Source organism: Phyllostomus discolor, chromosome 3, assembly GCF_004126475.2.
Source record: "Phyllostomus discolor isolate MPI-MPIP mPhyDis1 chromosome 3, mPhyDis1.pri.v3, whole genome shotgun sequence".
Lineage (NCBI taxonomy): Eukaryota > Metazoa > Chordata > Mammalia > Chiroptera > Phyllostomidae > Phyllostomus > Phyllostomus discolor.
In genome coordinates, this window is record NC_040905.2 from 114392684 (window position 1) to 114411594 (window position 18911).

Genomic DNA, 18911 nt, shown 5'->3' on the forward strand with positions numbered 1-18911 from the left:
TTTCTTCAGCACCTTCCCATGAATCTCAACCCTGCCAATAGAGACAGTGGTGACAGTGACATAGAGGGCAGCCATCTGATTGTCTGTACTTGGGTTGTTGCTGTGTAGCTGTCAGAGGTGCCTGCTATTCCATGTGAGAACCCCTGGGGGCACAGAAGGGCCCCTGAATTTACCTTCATCGCTATGGTCCTCTTACCCCACAGTGTGGATTGAATCAGGCCATGTCAAAGCCTTTTCCCATACATCCCTTATTTGGTCCTCACCTTATTCTTATGAAGGGACCAAAGAGGTACTGGCATTCATACTTGCACTAGAAAGATGAGGACATTGAGGGTCAGAGAGACTGAGTTCACTCAGTCCCGTGAACTCAGTGCCAGGCTCTGTACTAAGCCATGGGGATATACAGTTGTTGAAAATACACTTTCAACCTCAATGAGTCCACATAGATACCATCCGTGGGCTTGTCATGGAACATTGTTCTGATATGTTGAAAAGACCCCACAGTCTTAAAATATGTATTTTTGTACTTCTCTTTAATCAAGCTGTGTAAATAACATCAGCTAAATATACCTAGTTTAAGACAGGTGCTTTTGAATCATCAAATGTATATTAGTGATTCTTGCTATTTTGGTATTTTTCATCTGGTATTTAAAGAGTAAATATCTGAGTATTTCTATCAACAAATGTGTAGATACATCTACAACTGTAGGTGAAGAATAACAATTTCCTTCCATTTCTAAGGTTGGAGAGCCAAAATACTTTACAACTTCAGACCGAAGAAAAGGCCAGAGGTGTGAAGTTAAACTCTATGATGAGATGGAGTCTTCTTTTGCAATGATATGGTAACCTCCCATATCTGTCCCAAACTGTGAAATCCCTGTTATTATCACCAAGACAGAACATTTTTATTTTATCAGAAAGATGATGGATTTAATATCAGGAGAGGAGTAATGATTGGAGGAAAATTTTAAAAATAAAAGTCGCTCTCTTATATTTTGAATTGTTACAGTCTGTGCTATAAGATTGCCTTAAAATGAGCCTTGGCTAGTGTGGCTCAGTGGATTGAGTGCTGGCCTGGGAACCAAAGTGTTGCCACGTGCCTGGGTTGCAGGCCAGGTCCCCAATAGAGGGTGTGTGAGAGGCAACCACACATTGATATTTCTGTCCCTCTCTTCCTCCCTTCCTCTCTGTCTAAAAATAAATAAATAAAATCTTTTTTAAAAAGATTGCCTTAAAATGAGATCTTTAGATGACATGGGATTGCTTAGGTCAGGGGTGTCAAACTCATTTTCACCAGGGGCCACATCAACCTCACAGTTGCCTTCAAAGGGGCGAACATGATTTTAAGACTGTATAAATGTAACTACTCCTAAACTGGGGGCACGGAGCTTGGTGCTGCCGCTGCTTAGGAACAGGGTGCAGGGCTGGATAAAAGAAGGTGGAGGGCAGGATTCAGCCACAGGCCTTGTGTTTGCCACCTGTGGCTTAGGTGGACTCATTGTAACTTCTGTATTATTGTATTTTTTTAATTAAAAATGTGATTTATTAGGTCCCATTGATAATAACATGCCAGACTTTCCATGACTCCTTGGGTAGTACCCTGGAGCCAGGCCGTGGAAAGATGATAGAAAAGCAAGTGTTATCACAGGCTGGACTCTGTGGGGCTCTTGGTGTGTTGGATGTGGGGCGGGGCTACATTCTGAAGTACTGCAGGGTACTACATGGCATTGTTGAGACTCCAGTTGCCTGGGTACCAAAGAAGGCACTTCATTTGAAATGAGCCTTAAAAGTTCCCTGGGCAGTGTATCCATTGTGGGGGCTCTTGCTTAATAGTCTGAAAGAGTGACTTTAGTCTTTCGACTTGTAGTCACTCAGTTGCAAGCAGCTTCAAGTGACCTGAGTGATGGGAAAAGAAAGAACTGATGGGGCAGAAGTTGTCAGAGATTAATGGTATTGGAGGAACATTTGCTCACAGAAATACTAAATGCTCTGTGAAGTAGTGCAGCCCTGCAAAATGTAGGAAAAGCCTATATTTTTAACTTGTGCACTTGATCACATGGGGGATGGTTAACCCCAGCCCTTAAGATATTCTTTTCTTTCTGGTAAATAATGTTTACTATGAGTTTTTTTCTAATGTATTTCATTTTTATCACTTCTTTTAAAAAATGTGCAGTTGGGATAATGAATCCATTTTACTTGCACAGAGCTGGATGCCACGAGAAACAGGTATTTGCACTTCAATGATTGTGTTCAATATTTGTCAGTTTTTATCCCTCCATATAGTAATGCCTTTAAAATGCCTTTTCCCCCAAACAGTAATATTTGCCTCAGACGTAAGAATAAGTTTTGACAGATTTCGGAACTGCATGACAGCAACTGTGATCTCAAAAACCATTATTACAACTAATCCAGGTAAAGGTTATCTGAACTTTATCCTTTTGGAAATGACTGTGTTAGCTATTCCAATATTTGTGTATTTAAAAATGAAAACAAAGCTTGGATTTCATTTAAATTAAAAATGAATGATTGTTGCCCTGGCTGGTGTGGCTCAGTGGACAGAGGGCTGGCCTGGGAACTGAAAGGTCACTGGTTCGATTCTCTCGTGTCTCTTGCACATCGATGATTCTCTCCCTCTTTCCCTCCTTCCCCTCTCTCTAAAAATAATAAATAAAAATGAATGACTTTTAAAAATGTACCATAAGCTATGTCTTTAATATCTTTACTAAAGAAATATGAAAGACCGGGCTCATTTTTATATTATTTTAGTTTATATTTTAAAAATTTATTTTGAGAGAGAAGGGAAGGGAGGGAGAAGGAGAGAAACATAGATCAGTTAGTTGCCTCTCATACATGCCCCGACCAGGGACTGAACCCACAACCCAGGCATGTGCCCTGATGAGGAATCAAACCCCCAGTGACCCTTCACCCTGCAGGATGATGCCCAACAAACTGAGCCACACCAGTCAGGGCCAGACTCATTTTTAAAGCATCACCCCTTGTGATGAATTTTGAAAGGTCAATGCTATAGCTTAGATAACCTAAACTATTGACTATTTAAAATAAATTCAGTTTTACTACATTTAAATAATTTAGTGCTAGAGCACCAAGAACATATGTGTAGTATTATCAGTTCATAACTGTAATTAAATGTTCAGCAGGCCCACTGGAATGGTTGTTGAAAGGAGCTGTAGCTTATTTGAGCATGAAATCAGGGGAACAGGGCCTGGAGAGACAGGAGATTGGAACTTGTAAGCATCTTCAAAGAGCTTTGTGGTGCAGAGAGAGGTCAGCCCAACACTAAAGAATAGTGCAGAATTCCCCAAAATTGAATTACCCTCCACAGTTTCAAGAGATATAAATATAGCATGTCATCTTAAACATAAGCTCACTCTACTGGTCAATAACAAAGCATCAAGGGTTATTGAGAACTACAAAGCAATTTTATATCTTTGACCAAACCATTATTTGAGTTTTTTAAAAGCAGAAGTACTATGATATGTGATGTAAAAGAACAAGACTCAGGATACTTTTCTATATAAGTACCCTGGATCTTCACATCCACCACAGAGTATTGTCTCCTTGAAAGCAGCGTCATGGGAGATTATGCAACACTCAACGATTTGTTCTTTGCTGAACTCTCATCTACTGAGCACATGCTGTGTAGTGGGCACTGTTCTGGGGTACAGTGATAAGACACAAATATCTCCACTTTCATGGAGCTCACATTCCAGCAGGTAGAGGCAGATAATAAATAATAAATGTACCACACCTGTGAATTACAGAATATTTAAGAAGCAAAAGAGGAGCAGAGTCAGGAGGGTCCAGAATGCCACGGTATGGTGATTGTTTATAGAGGGTAGTCAGATAGGCTTCTTCGGGGCCAGGGGATGAAACTTGAGCAAAGATGTGTTGAGGCAGTTAGAGGTTTAACCACAGCAAAAAGGGCCAGGCAGAGGGAACAGCCAGTGCAAAGGCCCTGAGGTTGGAATGTGGCTGCCTATGGGCAGAACAGCAAGGTGACCAGAGTGGCTGGAGCTGATAAAGTGGGGGCAGAGAAGTTCAAGTTCACAGAAGAAATGGTGGTGATCAAGAAAGCCTTACAGGGTGCCCTGGTTGGTGTGGCTCAGTGGATTGAGTACCAGACTGTGAACCAAAGGGTTGCCAGTTTGATTCCCAGTCAGGGCACATACCTGGGTTGCAGGCTGGTCCCCAGTAGGGGTGCATGATAGGCAACCATGCCTTGATGTTTTTCTCCCTATCTCCTTACCCTCTCTCTGGGGAAAAAAAAAAGATCAAATATATTTTAAAAAAGGAGGTCTTACAGGCTGATAAAAAAAAAATGTTGCTGGCTTTTTACACTGTAGGAAAAGGAGGGACCAGGTGAGGGTTTGGAGTAGAGCAGTGACAATATCTGACTAAGTTCTAAAAGGATTGCTGTGGCTGCTTTGTAGTAAATTGGTGATGATACAACCATAGTCTTATTCTTTAATTCCCCCCCTTTTTTGAGGGGTATATATACCATGGTTTATTATTTTAGTAATTTATTAATAAAGTAATTAATTTATTATTATTATCTTTAGTAACATCAGTGATGGAAAATCTCCATCCTTTAAGGGTAAATTTGGCCTGGGAAAATATCTAAAAGACAGTTGGACTTATCTTTTGAAAAAGGTTATCAAGCCTGACAAGACTAATTGTATCAAAAATTCAAGACTAAGTTAATGAGACAGGCATTTAATGGATGTTTTACATTTGGCTCTGAAAACATTAAAATGCCAAAGTGTTTTGAGCAATGCCAACATTAGAATAAATACCTTTTTCTCAAGGAGACAATTTAAAAGAGAGTACTTATAAGGGTGCATGAATTTCAATGTGCTTGTTCAAGTCAGTCTTATTTCTAATTTTCTACACCTGCCATGTAGAAAATAAAACTTCTAATGGCTTAAGCCTCTATCCTAGCCAGGATATCCAGGCTTCCTTTTTCTCTGCCCTCAGAGCCTCCATCAGGTAAGGAGGGCAGAACTCCTGACAGACCCCGATAGCCCTGTTGTCAGTAGGGATCTTTATGGCAGTGCCTGTACCACACTCTTCCTATCAGCTTTCATTCCAGGAAGCTCATTGGTTTGATTTCTATGGCACCGCTTCAGCATCTGCTTTCATCTAGTGTGCAGTAATTCTCAGTGTTTTAAAAACATTCATTCATTCATTCATTCATTTATAAGTATGTATTGGATGTCTTTTATTTGCCAAATGCTAAGATAAATCCTTTCCGGAATAAGGCAGGACATGAGTGGATGGATGGTCAGATGAGTGGAAAGATAGTCGCTGTGTGCATTGGATACTGGAAATACAGAGATGAAAAGGGAAAACTGCTTACAAGGAATTTCAGTCTAGTTCTGAGAAAGAATAGTGGTAAAATTTGTGGTGTTACAGGAGCAAAGAAGAAGAAACACCTAACTGCCTAGTTGGTTAAGTTCCAGGCATCGTCAGGATGATTGGTAGAATGTTGGGGTGGATGAGGGAGGACTGAAAGACAATCAGGTATTGGAGTAGAGGTTGGGGTGTCAGAGTCACATGAGAGCTCTTTTTCAAAATCACATTCTTGCCTTCTGGCACCCTATCTGAGTATTCCTAAGGATACTCACATCCCAAGTTGAGGAGCAAACCTTTCAAATAATCTTTTTTAAAAAATAATTTTTTCTGATTAGAAAAGAAATAACATGAAGTTCAGAAAATAACAAAATTATAAAAAGGAAAAAAAGATCACCTATAATCTACTATCTTATGACAGAGAATCATTTCTTTAATATATATTCGTTGAGATAATTTTGCATATATATGTACATTTTTTAATCAAAAGGAAATTGTTCTGCATATTTTGTAGGCTGCTCATTATACTAACAATAGCTGTGTACATCTCCATGTTAATAGAATGCTACTTCACATTGTTAATGTCTGCCTAATATTCTATTTGATTGCATTCTTTTTGTCTTCACTTTTTTACCATTAAAAATAATTTTGGATCATTGACAGTTATTTAAAAAGTAATCAGTTTGATCTTTAATTATTACATATTTTCAATTTAAGATACACCAGAAGCTAACATCTTATTGAATTTCATAAGAGAAAATAAAGAAACAAGTCTTTTGGATGATGAAATTAACAGTTACCTGAAAGAATCCATAAATTGTAAGTGACTTTTAAGTATTATTTGAAGTTTTAAAAGGCCAAAATTGGGGACTGTGGTGCTTTATTTTACATAGTGAAAGATACTGTAGTCTTACTCTGTAACTGCTGTATTTCCACTTTTCAAAATAGTCTCTATAACCTTTTGCCAATCTGAGGAGAGATGAAAAATCAAATTGACTATATTTTTCTTGTTGATTTTTTTGTTTTCTTTTTTCAATTATATTGTATTGGTTGTGCTATTACAATGGTCCCAATTTTTCCCCCTTGGCCCCCCTCCACCCAGCATCCCCCACACCCTCAGGCAGCTCCCACATCTTTATTCATGTCCACAGGTCATGCATGTAAGTTCTTTGGCTTCTCCATTTCCTATACTATACTTTACATGCCCATGACTATTCTGTAACTACCTATTTGTGTTTTTTAATACCTTCACCTTTGCACCTATTCCCCCAATCCCCCCTCCCATCTGGCTGCCATCAACCCATTCTCTGTATCTATGAATATGTTTCTGTTCTGCTTATTTGCTTGGTTTGTTTTTTAGATTCAATTGCTGATAGATATGCATTTATTGCCATTTTATTGTTCATAGTTTTGATCTTCTTTTTCTTAAATAAATCTCTTCAACATTTCATATAATAATGGCTTGGTGATGATGAACTCCGTTAGCTTTTGCTTGTCTGGGAAACTCTTTGTCTGCCCTTCAATTCTAGATGACAGGTTTGCTGGATAGAGTAATCTAGATCATAGGTCCTTGCTTTTCATCACTTTGAATATTCCTTGCCATCCCTTCCAGCCTGCAAAGTTACTTTTGAGAAACCAGCTGACAGTTTTATGGGAATTCTGTTTTAGGTAACTATCTTTTCTCTCCCTGTTTTTAAGATTCTCTCTTTATCTTTAACCTTTGTCATTGAATTATGATGTATCTTGGAGTGTGCCTCTTTGCATCTACCTTGATTGGGACTCAGTGCTTCCTGGACTTGCATGTCTATTTCCTTCACCAAATTAGGGAAGTTTTCTTTCATTATTTTTTCAAATAGATTTTCAATTTCTTGTTCTTCTCTTCTCCTTCTGGCACCCCAATGATGCAAATGTTGGTACACTTGAAGTTGTTCTAGAGGCTCCTTATACTATCCTTGGTTTTTTTGTTTGTGTTTGCTTTTAATTCTTTTTTTTTTCTTGCCGTTCTGTGTGGGTTTTTTTTTTTTTTTTGCTTCCTTATGTTCTAAAACATTGATTTAATTCTCAGCTTCATCTACTTTGCTATTGATTCCCTGTAAATTGTTCCTTACTTTAATTAGTGTATCCTTCATTTCTGACTGAATCTTTTCTATGCTGTTGAGGTCCTCACTAAGTTCCTTGAGCATCCTTATAACTAGTGTTTTGAACTCTGTATCTGATAGACTGCTTATCTCCATTTTGTTTAGTTCTTTTTCTGTTGTTTTAATCTGTTCTTTCTTTTGGGCCATGTTTCTTTGTCTCCTCATTTTGGCAGCTTCCCTATGTTTGTTTCTATGTATTAGGTAGAGCTGCTTTGAATCTGTGCCTAAGGTAGTAGGTGTCCTGTGGGGTCCTGTGGCACAGCCTTCCCTATCACCCAAGCCGGGTACTTGAGGTGCACCCCCGATTTGGGCAGAGTACACCCTCCTCTTGTAGTTGAGCCCTGGTTGCTGTTGGCAGGTCAATGGGAGGGATTTACCCAGGCCAGTCAGTTGCAACAACTGGCCTTGACCACCAACCTCTGCTGTCTGTGGAGGATCAGCTGTGCAGGGGCCCACTCCACAGAGCAGGGCTTACTTCTACAGGGCTCTGGTGCCCACTTGTGTTCTTTCTGGGGCCATTTGGCATAAGCTATAAAGTGACTGGCAGTTGATTGCCTCTTGTGCTAGGCCTGGAGGTGCCCTGGAGAGGCCAGGCTAAGAATCAAGGCCAGCTGTTGCTAGTGCTTGGCCTGGGGCCACTTAGCAAGGTACAAGGGCTTAGTGAGGCCAGCTGCTGCTTGTTTGAGAGGATTTAGGAAGATCAGAAGCTTGTGCCAAGATAAGTCATTCATATGGAAAAGCCACTGTTAACTGCTTGGGTGGGCCTGTAAATTGGGTGGGGCAGGGGCAGGGAATCATCAGGGTTGGAGCAAACAGTGTGAGCCAGGTTGATGGAGTCTCCAATATGGTGTCCTCAGCACTTTGTGGCTCTGTGGGGGGAGGGCTCAGAAGAGGAGCAATGGCCTCTGCCCGCAGTTCTGTCTTGGAGAAAGCTGCCCCCCTGCTCTCACCCTGAAGCCAGACACTTCAGTTCCCTACCATATGCCAGTGGTGACTTTCAAGCTGCTGTCCTGGTGCTGGAGCTCAGTGGGAGTGAGTCTGAGTAAGTCTGTGTGTGGGCCCTTTAAGAGGAACTGCCTGGGAATCCAGCAGTTTCTTCCACCGAATCTATCTCCACTGGTTTTTCCAGCCAGAAGCCATGGGGACTTATTTTCCTGGCACGGGAACCCTGAGCTGGGGGGCCTGAAGTGGGGCTGGGACCCCTTGCTCCCAAGATATACCTCCTGCCACACATGGGTGCGGGACCAGCCCGTTTTTCATCTCTACATCTCCGCCCCTCTTACCAGTCTGGATGGACGTGTTTTGTTCTTTAATTCTGTGGTTGCAGGACCCCTATTCAACTTGATTTCTGCTGGTTCTGAGTGGTAGTTGTTCTATAGTTTAGTTGTAATTTTGATATGGTTGTGTGAGGAGATAAGCCATGTTTACCTAGGCCACCATCTTGGAGGTAATCACAGCCCTCAGGTCTGAGAATACAATGACACCACCAGCTTCTACATCACTCATCTCAGGGAACATGTGCCACAAGCCCAAGACCCACTCTCATTGATTTTTAAGAATTCTTTAGATATACTGGATATGAATCCTTTCTCTCTTCATAGATTGCTAGGGTCTCCCACTCTGTAGCTTGCCTTTTCACTCTTCTAATGGTATCGTCTGATGATCATAAATTCTTCATTTTAATGAAGACTAATTTCCCATTGTTTCCTATTTTTAATTATTTTTGCTTTTATGCCCATTTATATAATCAATTTTAATATAGCAAATATAATAATTTTTTAAAAGCATTTACAACCAGTAATCTTTTTTTTTTAATTTATTCACTTTCAGAGAGGGGAGGGAGGGAGGGAGGGGGAGAGAGAGAGAGAGAGAGAGGGAGAGAAACATCAATGTGTGGTTGCTGGTGGTTATGGCCTGCAACCCAGGCATGTGCCCTGGCTGGGAATCGAACCTGCGACACTTTGGTTCACAGCCCACGCTCAATCCACTGAGCTACGCCAGCCAGGGCACAAATATAATAATTTTTTGCTACTTAACTGAAACTTCTGCATGTTCTTATTTGAATTTTGTAGCTTTTCTATTTGCATATAATTCTTTGGACTTCTTAGAATATATATAGAGAGAGCTATAATAACTTCTTTTTATTTTTAGTAAATACAATAGTTGATGTCTATACGGTTAAACAATTAAAGGTAAAAGCTTTGAAGAATGAAGGAAAATCTGACCCTTTCTATGGCATCCTTTATGCCTACATTTCTACACTGAACATTGATGATGACACTACAAAAGTAGTTCAAAATAAATGGTAAGCAGCCAAATTACTTTTAGCAAATTCATTCTTGTAAGAAATAAAAAAATTATTGTCAATAAATTTTAAGTTCTAAAAAAGTTTAAGCTATTCTTATACATCACAGTGGTTATATATTTGAGAGAAATGTATAAGTAAATAACCTATACTGAAGTTTCCATGGCAAGCTATTTAGATTCAAAGATTATAGTTGCCTTTTAAAGCAAAATTTAATTTACTGTGTTTATGCAGTCCTATAAAGATATGATACTACCTGAAACTTTTTTTCCTTTTTATTAAATTTATTGGTTAACAAAATTATACAGGTTTCAGGTGCACAACTCTACAACACATCATCTGTACACTATATTGTGTGTTCATCCCCCCAAGTCAAGTCTTTGTCCATCACCACTTATCCCCCCATACTCTCCTCTCCCCTGCTACCCAGGCAATCACCACACTGTTGTCCATGTCCATGAATATTTTTCTTTTTTGCTTAATCCCTCCACCCCCATCAAGCTCCTCACCCCAACCCCACCTCATCCCCACAGCTGTCAGCCTGCTCTCTATCTATGAGTCTGTCATTGCCAGAAACTTTTAACTGGAATCAGAAACTGTTGTTTTATAATGTATTTGAAAATTATTTTGGTTGCCACACTCTATATAGCAAGTGACAGCATTTTAAAAAATTTTCAGGCCCTGGCTGGTGTGGCTCAGTGGATTGAGTGCCAGCCTGTGAACCAAAGGGTTGCCAGTTCTATTCCCAGTCAGGGCACATGCTTGGGTTGCAGGCTAGGTCAGGTCCCCAGTAGGGAGCACACAAATGGCAACCACACATTGACATTTCTCTCCCTCTCTTTCTCTCTACCTTCCCCTCTGGCTAAAATAAATAAACAAAATCTTTTTAAAAAATAAATTATTTTCAACTTCATGATAAATGATTTCCAACCACTCATAGTTCAAAATATATACTTGCATAGAAAAGTAGACCCCGATAGATTTAATCTTATTCAAAAGCAACATCTAAAATTTTATTGTGAAAATTTCCCTGTGGGTTTTTGTATTTGAAATTTTTATTGGGATAGTTCTAGATTAACATGGAATTTTAAGAAATAATCAGAAAGAGCCCATGGGCACTTTGTCCAGTTTCCTCCATTGGGGACATTTTTAAAAACTGTAGTATCACATCATAGCCATATTGATACTAATTCATTTATTTTTCCAGATTGACATGCAGTCATTTGTGTGCATTGTATACATATGTGTGTATTAAGTTCTATATAGTTTTATCACGTATGTAGGTTTGTGTACCTACTACCACAGTCAAGATAGGGACCTATGGAATTTTTTAATCCTCACCTGAGGATATGCTTATTGGTTTTTTTTAGAAAGAGAGGAAGGGAGAGAGAGAAAAACATTCACATGAGAGAGAAACATTAATTGGTTGCCTTCTGCACATGCCCCAACCAGGCATTGAACTCACAACCTAGGTATGTGTCCTGACCAGGAATCAAACCTGCAAACTTTTTGGTGAACAAGAAGATGCTCCAACCAACTGACTTAGCCACCTGGCCAGGGCTGACCAATGGGTTTTTTAAGCACTTTATGATTTGGTATTAAAGTTGAAAAAAACTAATGTGGAGGCTGCTGGTAAGGCAGGGTTGTTGTTGTTGTTGTTGTTTGAAAAATATTTTCCACAAATTTAAATAATTTTTGTTTCATTTTCCTACATTTTTAATATTGATATGTGAAGAAAAGCATCTAAAATTTACTTTTAAAGTGATCTGTAGCTAAATAAGAAATCACTATCCTTAGATCACTCCCTTCTTTTTGAGGAATTTGAATTAGTTTTCTTCAAATTGGCTAAAATAAGACCTGTTTAAAAATATATGGAATAGCATGTAATTACCTAAAGAGAGGTGAATCTGTCACTGGCAGTACTAACAACATTTAGGATGTGAATCTGCCCAACCCTAGGGTTTTCTGTAGGTGTGCACACGACCTAGTACAGTACCATCAACTGAGCATTGGTGGAACCTAGGCTTTCTAGGCCAAGACACAATTCCTGCCTTCAGAACACTGAGCCGGGGAGCTAGTATGGACATACCTGCAATGACTAGGAATACCATGTGACAAGATATAGTCAGTGCTGAAATATAAGTTATGCAACTGTTCAGAGAAAGGAAGGGGTGAAGGCTGGGGTACAGGAAAGGAGGGCCCCAGTAGGGAAATGAGCCTGGGCAGGACCCAGCCCTGTGGTAGAAGGTAGGAAGCAGGATAGTGAGCTTATGCCAGTTTCAGATGGATTGCAAATACTGAAAATGAGACTGACTGGGAACACATGTTTCATTATTTCTTGTAATTTTGTATATTTGTCTTGTATACTGCTCGATGCTGAGCACTCTGAAATTACTTAGATTTAGACTTTTAAGTGATAATTGTGCTAAAAAGTAGGTTTGTCACTTAGGGCCTTTACATTTTATCATTGTCGTTTGTTTCTTTTCAGTTCAGGCTGTGGTTACAATATACATGAAGCATCCAGCGTTTGTACAACTTGCAATAAAGATTCTTCAGAGTTTAAATCTGTTATTCTCAGCTTTGATATGCTAATTGATCTTACAGATCACACAGGGACCCTCCATTCCTGTAGTCTCACAGGAAGTGTCGCTGAGGAGACTTTGGGCTGCACGGTAAATAGCAAAAAGGAAACTATGTTTAGAAATATTTCCAAATCAGATTCCCTTCCTCCAGAATATAGGTGATTTTGGTGAACATTTGTTAGAAATTAATTTATTAATAAAGAGGTCTGTGAAAGACCAATCTTGATTTAAATATACATTGCTTTCTTTAAGAATGAACAAAAAATTACATATTATATACTGAAATCATAGCTAATATTAACTATTAGGAATAATGGCAGAGGTCCTGGACCATAATGAAGAATAAACAAAACATTTATATAGTCAAGTTACAATGGGTAAAACAACACAATGGAGATGTCCATCAGCTATGAGGCGGTTCTTCCAGAAGGAGGATTTGGCCATATTTCACCTATCCAGCTGTATAAAGTCAGCCACAAGTATTCTCCTTCTATACTATAGGACAGCAGCAGATACTTAGAGAGTAGATTGTGCACTTAATGATAAGCATTTTTTTTTTATTGTTAAAACCAGCTTCTGACGTTTACCATTAAACCTCAGTTCCAAGCAATTCCCAGATTGTCAAGGGGAATTTTCTGTGGTAAGCCACCTGATTAGCTTCAGAGATTCAGTTTAGAGCAGGTCTCTGGCCTTATCTCCTCCATCAAGAGAATTGAGCTGTAATGACTGTAAATAAAATTCTACTTCTAGTGAGCAAATTGAAATTTCACCTTCTTGACAAAATGAGTTATCTATATATACTTTGGAAATCTTTGTTTGATTTTTTTTTAACCAGGTAAATGAGTTTCTTGCAATGACGGATGAACAGAAAACAGCATTGAAGTGGCAATTTCTTTTGGAAAGAAGCAAAATTTATTTAAAAGTTAGTGTATTTTATAGTACTATGTTATTCTATATATTCAAACAAAATAAAGTCCTACAGTGTGACATAATAAATTAGGGAATTTGTTATTTTTAACAATTCCCAATTCCCAGATGTGTAGAAGGATCTGGCTGCTATAGAAACAATGGAAGTAATCAGGTTTTTTCATATAAGATAAAGTAGTCACAAATGATACTAAAGAAATAGGCCAACAAAGAAAATATCCAGTAGTGTTAACTCCAAGACTAGGCACCTGGCTTTAGAGTCAAGCTGGGTCTCCCCACCCCCACAACCCATGTGGCAACCCATGAAGTGCTCTCCTCACTTCAGTGAGCAGGATGCAGTTGCATGTAGTTAAATACTTAGATGCTGGGGTAAGACACACTCAGGTAAGAATCTCGATTCCACCATTCCTCAGCCTATGTGATCCTGGGGAGGTTAATTAACTTCTCTATGCCTCTAAAATTCTGTGATCCTCCTGCGGCACTAGTAGCATTACAGTTTTGGAGGATCATAGAATCTTAGTGTTAAAGGTGTAAAACGGGGAGAAAGACAAATTCCCCTTGTTTTGCAAATGAGGAAAATGAGACAGAAATGTTGCCACTAGCCTCAAGTCACAGGTGAGATAGGGTCACTGCCTATATTATTTCTCTCCTCTCATTGTCTAAAATGTTTCCTCCTTTATATTCTTTAACAGTTGGAAGCTCTTGTATAAGTGAGTTAAATCTGGTTATATTTACTGTACTAGAACTTAACATTCAGAAAAATGTAAAACATATTTCTGATCATGCATTTTCTTAGCTGTAGTGATATCATCCTGTGTCATGTAGTCTCAAGAAAACTACAGTGCATTCTGATGAAAGAATGAGGATAAAAAAAGCAAATAGCATCTTAGTATTATTAGGAAAATACAGGGTCTGGCAGAAGTAATGCCTGCTTGAGTGTGGTTCATAGGATAGATTACATATTAATGGGTGTAATAATTTATAGTTTTAGTTTGAACATTTCACCTAAAATGTCATATGGTGTGCTTGAGTGTGGTATTGTTATATTACAGAATTATATGCTTATGATTTTTTAATAAAAGATGTTATAATAAAAAGGGGGCATTATTTGTGCCAGGCCCTATAGTTGTGATCTCATGGATACCCTGAAAGAGTCTTTGTGAATACTGCATCACTCCATCTCAGCCTCATAAGTAGGTTTTTCCATTTTCTAGTGCCTTCCTTCCCTGTGGCCTCAAGTATATCTGAACAGGTTTCAGACATGGAGTCACCAATGGCTTCACCAATATTTCTAGGACCTTGGTTTGAGGATCCTTCATTACTAGGCTGAAGGAGGGAAATTACAGTAATATGCTGCATCTCTTCCACCATTAGACGTAACTACTGTCTATTTTCAAATCATAATATACTCAGATCCTTGACCAATTTTATTTTTCCTCCAAACAGGAGATACAACGTGCTAATGAGTTTGATCAATTTAAGTACATGCCAACTTAGAGTTTTCCAAACTTAAATGTAACAACAAATTTCTCTCAAGTAAAAGGACATTGTACCTTTCCAAAGACTATGTTAAAACATATTTAAGTCAGGAGTTCCGGCCAAGATGGAGGTGTAGGTAGACACACTGTGCCTCCTCATACAACCAAAAGAAAGATAACAAATTTAAAAACAAAAAACAACCAGAACTGACAGAAAATCAAACTGTATGAAAGTCCAACAACCAAGGAGTTGAAGAGGACACATTCATCCAGACTGGTAGGAGGGATGGAGACAGGCAGCCTGTTGGAGAGGACTTGTAGCAAGGCAGTAGCTGGAGGACCTGGTGAGGTAGTGGCTGGTGGACCAGGCGGTCCCACATTTGCAAGCAGATGAACCAGGAGGAACAGTTGGGGAGGGAGACAGACCAGGCAACCCAGGGTCCCAGCACAGAGAAATAAAGCCTCAAACTTCTGACTGAAAACACCTGTGGGGGTTGAGGTGGCAGTGGGAGAAACTCCAGCTTCACAGGAGAGTTCATTGGAGAGACCCACAGGGTTTTTGTACGTACACAAAACCACCCACCCAGGAATCAGCACCAGAAGGGCCCAATTTGATTGTGGGTAGCAGAGGAAGTGACTGAAAACTGGCAGAGAGTAGAGCAAGCACCATTGTTCCTTTTTGGACCCCTCCCCCACAGATAGCATCACAATGCAGGGAGGTGGGTTGCCCCACCCTAGTAAACACCTAAGGCTCCACCCCTTAATAAGTAACATGTGTGCTGAGACAAAAAAAAAAAAAAAGCCCAAATGAAAGAACAGATCAAAGCTCCAGAAAAAATACAACTAAGTGACAAACAGATAGCCAACCTATCAGATGCACAGTTCAAAACACTGGTAATCAGGATGCTCACAGAATTGGTTGAATTTGGTCATAAATTAGAGGAAAAAATGAAGGCTATGCTAACTGAAATAACTTAGGGAGCCAATAGCAATGGGAAGGAAACTGGGACTCAAATCAACAGTGTGGACCAGAAGGAAGAAATATTCAACCAGAACAGATTGAAGAAACAAGAATTCAAAAAAATGAGGAGAGGCTTAGGAACCTCCAGGACGTCTTTAAATGTTCCAGCATCTGAATCATAGGGGTACCAGAAGGAGAAGAGGAACAGCAAGAAATTGAAAACTTGTTTGAAAACATAATGAAAGGGAACTTCCCCAGTCTGGCAAAGGAAATAGACTTCCAGGAAGTCCAGGAAGCTCAGAGAGCCCCAAAGAAGTTGGACCCAAGGAGGAACACACCAAGGCACATCATAATCACATTAGCCAAGATTAAAGATAAGGAGAGAATCTTAAAAGCAGCAAGAGAAAAGGAGATAGTTATCTACAAAGGAGTTTCCATAAGACTGTCAGCTGACTTCTCAAAAGAAATCTTGCAGGCAAGAAGGGACTGGGAAGAAGTATTCAAAGTCATGAAAGTCAAGGACCTACATCCAAGGTTACTATATCTAGCAAAGCTATCAGTTAGAATGGAAGGGCAGATAAAGTGCTTCCCACACAAGGTGTAGTGAAAGGAGTTCATCATCACCAAACCCTTATTATCTAAAATGTTAAAGGGACTTATCAAAGAAAAAGAAGACCAAAACTATGAACAGTAAAATGACAACAGTGTCACACAATTATTAACAACTGAACCTAAAAACAAACTCAGCAAACAAGTAGAACAGGAACAGAACCACAGAAATGGAGATCACATGGAGGGTTATCAGCGGAGAGTGGGAGAGGGTAGAATGGGGAAAAGGTACAGGGAGTAAGAGGCATAAATGGTAGGTACAAACTAGACAGGGGGAGGTCAAGAATAGTACAAAAAATGTAGAAGCCAAAGAACTTATATGTAGGACCCATGGACATGAACTAAAGGGAGGGAATGCAGGTGAGAGGGAGTGTGCAGGGCAGAGGGGAATAAAGGGGGGGGAATGGGATAACTAATAGCATAATCAAAATATATTTAATAAAAATAAAGATATTTAAGTCAGATATAAATGATTATATCGTAAAATGTAGTCAAGATCATGAGAATCAAACAATTTTAGTTGTTATAAATCAATTATAAAAGAGCAGTTAATTTAAAAAATAACTTGCATTACTCTGCTAATATTACAAAAACAAAATATTCTATATATAGGATACTATATATCATATTTCAATTAAAAACAATGGCTACCAGTGGACTGAGCACGGGCTGGGAACCAAAGCATCACAGGTTCAATTCCCAGTCAGGGCACATGCCTGGGTTGCAGGCCACGGCCCCCAACAACTGCACATTGATGTTTCTCTCTCTTTCTCCCTCCCTTCCCTCTCTAAAAAAAACTAATAAATAATAAAAAATCAAAAAAAAAAGGATGGTCAGTCTTAAAAAAAACAATGACTACTTATTCTGTTGGAGGGATTTCAAAGTGAGGTATATCAATGTTTCAAACATACCATTATTAGACTTATAATATCCTTGTAAGTCCACTATTTGTATTAAGAAGTGTTTCCAAGAAGGATAAAATCATGACTCTCATACAAAAGTAAAATGAACACATGTCAAAGATTTAATTTAATTCATTAATTAATGAAGGAATCAAGGTGTAAAAATGAGTTCAAAGGAGAATTGGGAGAATAGATACATAGGCAGACAATCAGAAATGCTGAAATGAGTTTGCTTATAGATGTGAAACTGGCCTCTTCTATAGTACAAAATCACTTTCATCTTCACCCAGACCGAATTAATTTGGATTTCTGTGAGCAGCAGCATCTGTATCACTACCTTTTTTTTTTTTTTTTTTTACAATGTACAGCCAATGCAGTGAACAGTGCAGACCATTGCAGACTCAGGCACCTAGGGAGGTGCTCTAGCCAACATCAGACCTCGGAGGAGCACTCCACTGAAAACTGCCCACCTATCTTGGCTGCCTATTTCAGTCTTTCAGAGTGTTTCCTGACATTAGTACATTTTTTCTATTAGTCTTTGAAATTAAAATGACTAGCTAACGTATCCTTCCACTCCATATTAAATAAAGTGTTGATGAAAGTACTTTGTTAATTGTAAAAATTAAGACATCATTATTAATAAACTTCAATAGCCTTATAGTCTAGTAGATTATGTTACTACTACAGGTTAACTTTTGTCACAACCGGTAGTTTAAACACGTTAAACCCTTTTTTTCTACATGTTGGATTTGAAATACCAACTTCCCTACCAGAGAAAAATGACTTGGATTTTTACAAAAGCCAGATTCGTAATTCTCTTTTGAACTCTGCCTGAGACTTGAACTCTGTTTGTCTTAGAGCTTTAATTGACGTTAACATCTGTAAGCAAAACTCTTTGCAGCTCTCTGTTGCATTCTCTGTCCTGGTCATTGTCTTTCAACTTTATAAATGGTGATGTTAAAAACTAACTCACTCTTTTCCTCCCTACAGTTTTTTGTATCAGACAGAGCAAGGGGTGGATTGAGAACCAGTGTGCTCTCATGTAAGCTTGCAGATCCCGTTGAAGCAAGTAGGAACTTGTCTGGACAAGGAAATATTTAAACCAGAGATACCAGTGTAAACTCTGGAAAAGAATATGAGCTTTAACTACTTTTAAAGTGGAAGATGAGTTTGAATATAGATAAAATTGTATTTTGTTCAAATATGGTAAAAATGTTTTTATAAATTGTTTTCTCTTGGTGTTGGTTTGGGGGTAAGTTTTAAATACCTATCTCACCTGAACTCAATTTTAGAAGGCCATTTCTACTGGCTTTGCCCTCTCTCTTCCCAAGTTGGAAAATGTTTGTGTGAATAATAAACAAATTTAACCTTTCCCACAGATTGGTTTCTTCTGTTAAGCCTCTTTCCTCTGTCTCATTTGTCTGAAAGATCTGAACCTCTAAAAACAACTTAACTAGAGCCTGGCAATGGCTCATTCTGCTTTCCTGTAGCTGAAAGGGCCCAAACGAGAGGCTCTCTCAGCGCCAGGTGGGAACAGCAGTGATCTGTGGCCAATATTGTGCAACTGCTTTGAATGCCCTAGAGCCTTGTGAATCCCTTGCCTCATCCAATGATGCCTAATATAGTGGAGCTACCCAGT

General features: G+C 39.0%; 1 protein-coding gene across 3 annotated transcripts in view; it reads left to right on the top strand.

The window, feature by feature from the left end:
• MEIOB (meiosis specific with OB-fold) overlaps nucleotides 1–18644 on the top strand; it is a 40862-nt gene extending 22218 nt beyond the window's left edge. The window contains exons 7-14 of one of the 3 annotated variants that reach the window (XM_028523502.2): nucleotides 742–842; nucleotides 2174–2226; nucleotides 2317–2412; nucleotides 6088–6189; nucleotides 9660–9813; nucleotides 12302–12485; nucleotides 13231–13317; nucleotides 18263–18644. In XM_028523502.2, coding sequence (XP_028379303.1) covers nucleotides 742–842; nucleotides 2174–2226; nucleotides 2317–2412; nucleotides 6088–6189; nucleotides 9660–9813; nucleotides 12302–12485; nucleotides 13231–13317; nucleotides 18263–18373 — 888 coding nt within the window. In that variant the 3' untranslated portion in view covers nucleotides 18374–18644. The remainder of the gene's footprint in view (nucleotides 1–741; nucleotides 843–2173; nucleotides 2227–2316; nucleotides 2413–6087; nucleotides 6190–9659; nucleotides 9814–12301; nucleotides 12486–13230; nucleotides 13318–18262) is intronic. The other 2 variants (XM_036021072.1, XM_036021073.1) reach the window with 2 other exon arrangements.
• The last annotated feature ends 267 nt before the right edge of the window (nucleotides 18645–18911 follow it).